We start from the raw sequence: 10,698 nt of genomic DNA on the forward strand, positions 1-10,698 counted from the left end.
CCCTCCCTCCACCACTGCTGCCATGTAAGCCCGGGTCCACTCTTCCCTCCTCCCCCTCCCACCATGTTGACGCATGTTGCCCTGCAGGCAACGATGGTGGAAGAGGGGAGGAGCGGGCCAAGGCCAGCGCTGGTGGCCTCTTCTCCCCTCTCACCCCACGGCATCCCAACCCCGCTCCACCCCACGTTGCTGCTGCCACCTCCAAGGAGCAAGGAGTGGGGGCGAGACCAGCTCTGGTGGCCTTCCCTCCCTCCCCCCCTCCCCCATCTTTGCCACCTGCAGGGAGCAGGGCAGAGGGGGGGATGGGACCCATCCCCACCCACCCCTTTCCATCCACTCTGTTGCCACCACCTCCAGGGCTCTGTCCCCTGCGTCCCTGCCATCATGGCAGCACTCCACTGTGCCACCACCTCCTGTCCCATCGCTGTATTCGCACTCTGATTGGCTGTTTCAGTCAGCCATTCGGAGCGCGAATAAAGCATTATACAGACGGACAGACACATTAAAGCTTTTATAGTATTTGAATGGAGTTTTTCAAAAGCTTTAGCTCCATTTGCTGCTTGGCTCTGCTGTGTATGTTTTCTCTCCAATAAACCCTGAAGACTTATCTGTCTATCCCACCCATGCAGTTGGTCCAATAAAAGAGGATCACCTACAAGAATTATTTACAAGTTATGCATGCTAACTGTTGAATTCGTCATGTAGAACTAGAATTGTGTTCTTAAGGATTGGATTAGTTAGGGTATATGCACACATACCATCTTTAGAGCTAAAAACACCTTTTTAGCACTAAAAAAGTAACTGTCCATATATAGCCACTGCAGAGCGTGGGGAATATTAAACTTGAATGGTGCTGGTGCTTTACCAGTATCTGCCACTGCCTCGACAGCCACTACTACAAACTCTGTAGCGCTGTAAAAATAACATGTCTGGCACCTTACTGAGCTTCAGGCTGACATTTATTTTGACCTTTTAACAGTTGCTTTAGAAATAAATTCTAGTTTAGTCTTAGTAACTGGTTTTCTTAGGTATGAGCCATTGACTAATTTAAAAGATATTTAGCAGCCAAATGTATCCTCATCTGAAAATATTACTAGCAGTTTAATGTTAACGTCATTCATACAATTAATAGTCTTGTTACTTTTTTCAGCTTAACATATGTGGTAGCGATGCCTTTTTATTCTGCAAGCCTGATTGAAACTGTGCAGGTAAAGTTACTATATCTCTGTTTATTGCTTATTAAAAGATACTGTTTCTCTGATCACAAATGACAGTTTATTTAAGGAAAGTGGAGTATGTGTGTGAGTAGTTTGTACCACACAGGAACTTGTACAACACTGCTGAAATTGTATTTTTTTAACTCAATTTAGATGCATCTAAGCACACCAGTGTTATATTTTAATTAAAAAGTAACTAAGCATGCACCTTCATTCAATCACATAATTTTACTATTACACTTGATCTGAGCCTTCAAGAAGCCAAGAAGCAATCGGGGGGGGGGGGAATATAATTCCTCTAACAATGAGACTTGATGACGCAGAGTGGGAGTGTGTGAAGGCTTCAAATCTAATGAGCTAAAAATCGTTCTTAAAATGCTAATCACTTATATTCCATTGCTCTAATATGATATCTTCCATCAGACTGTTGGTTTTCCTTTCATAGTCTGATTAGTTTTTCAGATTCATTTAAAGAAATAAAATGCCTGCTTTTTCTATGGATCTTGGTGCTAGGAAACTGTAAAGAAGAAAGAAAAAAAAACTATAAATGCAAGCATGATTTGTCTAGCGAACAAATATCACTTCACACATTTTTAATTGCCAACCAAAATAAAGATATTCTTCTCAACCACCATATGTGCCTCAAACTATCTGCTAAGTAACCTGACAAAATAGAGATTTTAGTGTGACTAATGAGACTTTGTTGGGCCAAACCGACAAGTAATTTTCCTGTCATACTCGCAATGACTTAGTCTTGGTCTTTGCTGCTTATTTTCTCTCTTGAGATGTAGCTGTTATTAGACCATCTTCACCTAGTCTGGAAGTTCAGTCTTGCTTTCTTCTATGGAGAACAACTTAGTGGGTTATTTTGAGTCATACTTGAAGCCCATTTGATAGCTTTAGATCAGGAGTGTCAAACTTACTTAGGGCTCCTTGAGGGCCAGATTGAATCCAGGGCATGACAGCTGCTACAGTGGTCACTGTGGGGGTGATGCAGGGGCTGCAGCAGCATGGGTTACAATGGGATGAACAGGCCCAACTTCTAGTGCCCTCCAATAGCCTGGTGGGCCAGGTAGAGAGGCACTGTGGGCTGAATCTGGCCCGCAGGCCATATATTTGACACCCCTGCTTTAGCTAATATCAAAAGTATAATTTTATTATAAGCAGAATAGACCGTTGCAAGCAATATAACACCTTGTTTCAAGTTCTTTATCCACTGGCTTGTTGGTTGGTCCGAGGTACTAATGATTCCATCTAAAGCATTAAAAGCTCAGGACATTAATGTTTCTGACACAGTTTCTTTGGTGATCACATGACATTTCAAAGCAGAATACTTCTGTTCTCTGTTTTCCAAAACTGAAATCTTGGGGACAAGGAGCAGAGTAGTCTAGAGTGGAAGGCTATTGGTTGTGAAATGCACTTCCTGTTCCCAGAACAAGTGTTAGGAAGCCTTATGACTTTACAGATCAAATAATTTTGTCAAATTTAGTCTGGAATGTTATTCTTGGATTTAAGTAGGGTGTGCCTGTGCCAGATTGCCAACTCTATCTTTTGTGTGTGAAAATATGAAAATATTGTCCAGATTGCATAAACCTTGATAATATCCAAAAGCAAACTGTTGCGTAGCATTCTGGACAGCTGTCCTGCTCAAGAAAGAGCTTTGACTTCTCACTGAAGGGCTAATACTCCTGGTTTGTTTATCTGGAGAAAATTAAACTGTTTCCTGTGCTGAGACTTTTTTCACTATGCATGCATTTTGTGCAGATTATCTAAACTACAGAAAGGACTCATGGCTGGATTTGTAGCTTCTCACTCTGAGCACGTACCTTGGATGAGGGCCCAAAGAGTGAGATTATGCTTTATGCAGGGCTCAACAAATGGTGCATGTGAGAAGGACTTGCAGGGGACAGGAGACAAAAGGAGCTCTGGCTTGCCTGGATGAGCAAGCAATCAATTTTAGACTAACAGAAGGAGTAAGATCATAAAAGGAGAAGATGTGTTCTGGGACTTGTTCTGTTTTCACAACTCACATTCTTAACCACTGTGATTTTTTTTTTTTTTTCTAAAGCAGATTTTTAAGCTTGTCTCTCTTGCTTTCCTGAGGTGTTAAGTTCTAAGTGCAGCCTAGATGGAGCTCTCATGGAGCCTGTTTAAGTGGAAAGAAAATTCGTGAGGTCTCAGTTACTGGGTAGGTGGCTTGGAGGTGTTTTGTATCCAAAGGAAGAGTATTGGTACGTGGCTGTCCTGGAATTCCAGAATTTGAAACAATGGAGACAACTTCACTCTGACCCAGTAGTTTGGAAGTGTATGAGATTCAACAGTTGGATTTGCTCACAGCAACCTAGTGCAGTGATTCTCAACCAGGGTGCTGGGGCACCCTGGTGTGCTGCAAGGTGAGAGGCAGCAGATATAAAAAGATAAGTGCAGGCTCTGGATCAACGTTGCCTGGCCACTGTGCCACATCCACTGCCAGCTCCTCTGCAAGGAGGTAAACACTGTAATAAATAACTTAGTTTTTTGAAATAGGAAACAGGTAGGTTCATTACCTGCTGTACAGTCACTAGACCAGTGGTTCTCAACCTTTCTAGACTTGAGGCACCTCGCCATAACTTTTGTACCAAGCTCAGTTCTCTCTAGACTCAAAAGAGACAGGCAGCCTGCATGCAGACACCCAGTAAGTAATACAGAGTATCTTAGTCTAGTCTCCTTTTCTTCTAATAAGTCCCCGTTCCCATCTGTTGTCTAAAGAATAGAAGTTAAGCCTATGAGCTGGGTAGCAGTGAATGTTACAGGGAAAGTGAAATATGGGTATCAGAATTAAAAATAGGGGATAAGAACTGTCATTCACAAGGTGGGACCACAGGTCCATCTTGCACCGTATCCTGTGTCACACAGGACAAGTGTGGATGCTGAAAGGGAGAGTGAACATGGATTTTTTCCACCGTTCCTTTCTCACTTGCAGTATCCAGGATCTTAGGTCCAGGAAATTCTGATTCACAGATTGTACCCCTAACTGCCATGCTCAGTAGGTACTGATGCATCTTGTGTGTATACTAATTCACACTTTCTTCTTAGAGGATGATTTACTTCTTCCCTAATACTACATTTCCCTGAACTCATTGGTGTTGTGTGTATTCATTAAACCAGTGTTATCCAGTGTCTGTTTTCAAGGTTGTTGAGCCTCGCCTTGTTTAACCACTCTTAGAATATTTCAGAACATAAGCAAGTAATCCACTCTTCAAAACTCTTCTCTCCTCCTGGGAATAACTATTGTAATAGGAAAACTGACTACATTATAAATGAAACTGAAGTTCTGAAGTTTTGTCAGCATTTTATGAGAGTTCAATCAGAACTCGGATGTGGCCTGACAAAAAAAAAAAACAAACCCATTAGCCTGAGCTCTCTTCTTAGAGGTGCTCTGGCACATGAAAATGATAGATTGTGGTACTGATTGTTTTTCAATTTCAGCTTTTAGGGAGTGTTTGCTTTTTACCCAGCAAGCATAAGCTGTTCAAAAGTGTTATTTTCAACGAGTTTCTCCAGCCAAAATGACTACTTATATGGCTTAAAGCAGGGCTGTCAAATATATGGCCTGCAGAGCTAAGTCATCCAGCCTGCTGACTTGTAAACCTGCTCTGGCCCTTGTAGCAAGGATTTTGCTTATGGCGCCATTGACTGCTGCCCCAGGGACCTGGGCCACCATGGCCAGAGCCAAAGCTCTGACCATGGTGGTAAGGAATCTGACCATAATGCTGGCTGCTGCTCTGGAAGTTTGACCGCTACGGCCAGAACACTGACTGCAGCTGTGGGGACTCTGCCTATGTTATTGCTGGAGTGCAGCCTGCAGCACCTGAAAAGCAGGGAATGTAGTCATCCATCTGATTGGAGTCTGATACCCCTGGCATAAAGGTAGATAATCTGTGATTTGGAGAAATTACTAGTTTTTACCATTTCAAACCACATGATGGCACTCTTGACTTTACACAAAATGCTAGAATTGTGCAGGTAGGGTAGCATTACTTCCCAAAGTGAACATCAGTAAGACATTTTTAAAGGTATAAGATCTTTCCTGCCTTCTGAGAAATTTGAATTTCCATTGTAAGGTATTAAGATGAAAAAAAAAAAGTCTTTCTTGAAGACTGAAAGTTTATCCTTGTGGCATCACTATTTTCCATGCATACTGTTATAAAAGATCTCTTTTCATTTTCTTGGTGACTGATATTATCCTGAAATTTAAAAAGAATGTTAATTTCAGTATGCTGCCTTTCAACAAGTAGAGCTTGACTCCAATCAGACAACATTTATGCATAATGATTTCCCATGGAAATTATAACAGGTCCCTGATTGGGGTCACTGTGATATAAAGTGCTGCATCTGTGCAGTCATCAAAAAGGGAGCTTATTGCTCCTGTTAGCACTACTGTCCACCAGATAGTGCTTAGGGATCATTAAAGCACAATTATCTCTTAAATGGAAAGTGAAATATGAGTGCAGACAACTCGGTGTCCTAAAATCAAAGTCTAACTTTATTAGTACAACAAGTATTATCTTAGCAGTTTCTATATTCAGAGAGAGAAAAAGATTCAGTACATTATTCTCACCCAATCCCAGATGTTACTTTGCTCAACAGAAAAGATGGCCACTCAGTTCCTGGAAGCAAAGGGTACATTGTGGGCTGGGATGGTCCAGACAGGTGTTGAAGGCTGGATTTATGACAGCCATGAACTGTCTTGCTTCTCCTTTTTATGTTTGTCTTCAACTTCACTCCTTTGACTCTTCGCTTTTGGATTGGTCTCTCTGCAGTCTGCATCTCTTAGCTCATCAGCATATTCCTTTGTCTAACACCCATTACCAGCACACCTTTTAATTTGGCCTTTTTCTGGTGTCTTGTTTTCAGCATTGTCCATTGGTCTCCTTTATCACTAGGGATCTACGTTTTCTGTTTCCCACGGAAAAAAACACAGATTCCCTGTTTTTATCAGAGAAAATGCAGATTTCCCCTTTTAGCAGAGAAATCCGCAGATTCTCCGCTTTTGCAAAGAGCTCTTGCAGGCTGGCACAGCTCCAGCCTGCAAGAGCTGATTGCAGAAAGGGCGGGAAACCCCCAGCCCTACCCGGATGGTGGGGGTGGAGAGGGGGAAGGGCGGGGCCTGAGCCTCTAAGTCAGCCAAAGCTGGGCTCAGACTCGCCCTTCACCCTGGATCCTAAAGGTAAGTGGGACTTGGGGTTGTGGGGCAGGGCTGGGGAAGGGGGCTAAGGGAGCTGGGGGTGCTGCTGGCCCCAGGTGACACTACAGCTGGGGGTGAGGGCAGGGGTGCAGGGCCGGGGGGTGAGGGCAGGGGTACCCCTCCGCAGGGGGCTTTGTGGGCAAAGCTTTAAACTTGCTGCCACACAGACAGCACATTGGCTCCCCAAACTCTATCCTCTCTAAACCTCCATTGTGCAGCCCAGCATTGAGGAGCTGTCCCCAGTGCTGGGCTGCCTGATAGGGCTTTAGAGATGCATGTGTGTGTGTGAGATGGGAATCTAAAGAATTTTATCCCAGATCCCCAGACTCTCATATCCTGCCTGCACTTCTGCCATGGCAAAATGTGTGATTCTATTTTCTTTAGAGGCTGGGGGTTGGGATTTGGGATAAAATTAATCAGATTTCAATCACATGACTAAATTAATGTCTGCTAGCAGCCAAAGAATTCCATTTATATATGAGCAGACCAAGTCTGCAGCAGGTGATTATTTAGTAGAGATGAAAAAAATCTTGTTTTGATAATTGTTGGACATGCCTGTTTCACAATCAAGAAATGCAAATGCTAATTTAAACTGTTGCATTTTGTTGTAGAGTGAAATCATTCGAGATAATCCTGGAATTCTGGATTGTGTCAAAGAAGGGATTGGCAGAGTGGTGGGTATGGGAGTGCCTCATAGCAAACGGCTCCTTCCACTTGTGGTCTTGACCTTTCCAACTGTTCTACATGGAGTCCTTCACTACATCATCAGTTCAGTCATCCAGAAATTTGTCTTGTTTGTCCTCAAAAGAGAAAATTCCCACAGCCTTCCAACTGAGACCTCCAATTCTGTGCAGAGCATGTTGGACGCGTATTTTCCAGAACTTATTGCTAGCTTTGCTGCCAGCCTTTGTGCTGATGTCATGCTTTACCCCCTGGAGACAGTTTTACACCGTCTTCACATTCAAGGAACACGCACAATAATTGACAATACAGACCTTGGCTATGAAGTGCTGCCGATCAATACTCAGTATGAGGGAATGAGAGACTGTATTAATACTATAAAACAAGAAGAAGGAATGTTAGGTTTTTATAAGGGGTTTGGAGCGGTTGTTGTACAGTATACACTGCATGTGGCTGTTTTACAGCTCACTAAAATTATTTACTCAACGTTGCTTCAAAATGTTGCTTAAAACTTTGTGTAGATGTTGATTAGTATGGAGGATGTGTTTTGGTTACTTAACTGTCTAACTATGATAAAAAGAGGGATGGATAAGAAAATGAAATCTGGAAAAAGACAATCTATAGTTGTAGGTTTTCTTTCAAGGTAAAGTATTCCATGTAAAAAAAATGAATTTAAATTCTGAACTACTCTTTTAAAAGTACTTCATGAAATTAAACCAATATTGCAGAAAGTTTTGTGTGTGTGTGTGTGTGTGTGTGTGTGTGTGTATAGAAAGGTGAAATTATGCAGAAGAAAAGCATAATTTAAAATCTGACTTTAAAATGGATTACATTTCTGTCTACCTGTAGACTGGCATATATTACATGGCATTCCCTATAGAACTGTCCACATAGATTAAAAGCCTAGTAGTGGTCATTACCTTTGACAAGGAATTTCCACTGGTAAGCCAATGAAGAGGTTTGTCTTCATCTCTTACATGCTGAAGATGAGGATTCCATGGTCTCTTAAAAAATCTGATTGCAGCTTTACTGTTAACACTGTTAAGGTCAAAATGGCCTCTGGAAAACGCTTGTGATTCCATACTTTTCTCCACCTAATTCTTTCAGTTTACGTGTACAAGCAAGACTTCTTTAACTTTCACTGCTCTAAAAGGGAACTGAAACTAAATGTTTGCTTTCAGCATCACCTATTACAAGATACTCTTTAAATAGAACTTGGCTTTCTTGATTAAATGTAAAGTGGAGTAACTTAGCTCTTCTTCACTTTGGTAAGTATTAAAAGGCTAGCGGTAGCTAAAATACAGCAAACTTGATTATATACAAGCTGATGTGTACATGTAAATGCCATTTTAGTCAAGTTTTCGACCACAGTTTTGAGAGAGCTGTTTTATTGATGTGTTTCTGCATAAATGTAGACTAATCATGAGAAGTGTTTTAGCACTGGTGTTCTAGGTTTATTCTGAAACCATAAAGGATTAATTAACCTTTATTTTCTCTAGTGACTCCTCCATTAGAATGAGGTGCCTTAGGGAGGTGCAGGCGCAATGAATTTGATATTGTGTCCTTAGTCTTCCCTGGAGCCGCAGTATGCTTTAGGTAATGCCCACTTACAATTTAGCACTGAAATCTTTATTTAAAACGTTAACTGGATAAGATGTGTTTGTGGAGCAGAAGTGATTGTTGCTGTTAATGAATATGTGACTTTGACTACTGAGATCTTTCTTTTTCCCCCCATTTCACCTGACTGCCTCTGCATTGAGATTTCCACTTCTAAAATGAATTTTGATCATTTTGAATAGCTTGTATTTACTTCTTGCTTACCCAGAATTGATTTAATGAAGGTGGCTTGAGGTGGTTAACTAGTAAAACAGATGAGCATGGTAAGAGAATCACTTTTCAACTATGTGAAAGGTTATTGCCTTTCTCAAATTTCACTTTTGTGGTAAGAATCTTTAAATGTCTGTGCAAATGCAATATATTGATGTGCATTTAATTGGATTGGTCTTTAAACAATGTATGATAGCATTTATTTATGGGAAGTATCCATGACATAACTAAAATAAATTAATGCAATTCATAATTTCTTTCAAATATGATATTAATTCATAACTTGTCTTTTGCTTATACTTGAAATAATTTTCATGTATTTTATGCACTGAAGTGTTGAAGTGGAAAGTATAGTAAACTTGGAATCTAAAGTTTTTACCTTGAATATTGTTTCTGCTAGTCTATTATAGCAAAATGAAAGCGATCAAACTAGAAACAAAGTATCTGAAAAATATATTTACCCCAGCATTGCATACATCAGGACTATTTCATCTATGCAATAGAAAATCTACAGTATAATGTTTTTTAAAGCATTCTAGCATTCAAGGTTCACTCTTTGAAAGAAGTTCTGTGAGTTCGGAGTCAAATAGCATTAAAGATGGCAGCACTGGACAAACTTTTAGTACTTTTTTGTGAATTACTGTTTTTTGAAATGTGCATCAGCATAGACTCTGATATTTTAAAATCTAAAGAGCTACCAATATCTTAAGTAGTCTGAATTTCAGAAATGCTGACCAGTGACCACCCAGTCCATTATTCTGTTAATTACTGTAAGCAAGTTGCTAAGAACAAAGTGAGCCCAGACCTACCAATTTAAAAGAGCTAATATACTTTTCCAGGAATAAAATTATAAAAACGTGTGTGGCTAACATTTGTCAAACTGAGTAAAGGACAAATAAGAAAGCAAACATGATATTACATGTTCTGAAAGTTTAAATTACTTTCATGTCAGAGAATGGTAATGGAGAACCCTGACTCAGTACCTAATTTCTACCTTTCCTTTTTATTACCAGCTTTTAAATAGCTTGCTGTTTAGTCATTCATATGATTAATTCTGGTTGCTGAGACCAATTCTCATATTTTGTGAATTAGTGTAGCAATGACTTGAGTGATTCTGAAAACATGTCTAGATGCTACAATTCACTTTCTTGTGGTTTTTTCCGCCCCCTCAAGGAAAAAATACTAGGTTTCTATGTATATTTCCTTAAGCTGTTTTACTCCATTTCAGTTTGTGCATTTACAGCTTTCATTTAAACAGTACCATGAAATGAACAGTAAAATTGTATATACTATAATAATAAAATGATGTAACATATTGTATGCTTTTAGCAAAAAGAGTAACAATATATATTCTGCTAGTTCTACGATAGAGCATAGTAGTATATAATGGTACAGGAAAAATAGATAAAATGGAACAATGTACAACAGTAAAATAAATCCAGGGGTTATTCTGTTTTGATTTTTTTCACCCTTATTCTTTCTGCAAATAATGCAACTGTGCCTAGGGAGTGTAGAACAGTGACATGGGAAACACTGCCGCCACCGCAAGCCCCACACCTCACAAGGCTTGCAGTGGCAGCAGCACTCTTTGCTGCCACTGCTGCAAACACCACAGCCATTGATGCTCAGTGGGCGCAGCATTCCTGGTGCTGCCCCTCCTGCAAGCCCTGTAGCCCACACTGGCTCACAGTGGAGGCAGTGCAGGGAACGCTGCCCCTGCTGTGTGCTCCACTGAGCCCCTTCAGC

General features: G+C 40.7%; 1 protein-coding gene across 1 annotated transcript in view; it reads left to right on the top strand.

The window, feature by feature from the left end:
• The window catches only part of SLC25A46 (solute carrier family 25 member 46), a 21,482-nt gene extending 11,067 nt beyond the window's left edge, over window positions 1-10,415 (top strand). The window contains exons 6-7 of the mRNA XM_025203532.1: window positions 1,151-1,208; window positions 7,056-10,415. Coding sequence (XP_025059317.1) covers window positions 1,151-1,208; window positions 7,056-7,634 — 637 coding nt within the window. The 3' untranslated portion in view covers window positions 7,635-10,415. The remainder of the gene's footprint in view (window positions 1-1,150; window positions 1,209-7,055) is intronic.
• The last annotated feature ends 283 nt before the right edge of the window (window positions 10,416-10,698 follow it).

Source organism: Alligator sinensis, unplaced genomic scaffold (genome assembly GCF_000455745.1).
Source record: "Alligator sinensis unplaced genomic scaffold, ASM45574v1 scaffold30_1, whole genome shotgun sequence".
Lineage (NCBI taxonomy): Eukaryota > Metazoa > Chordata > Crocodylia > Alligatoridae > Alligator > Alligator sinensis.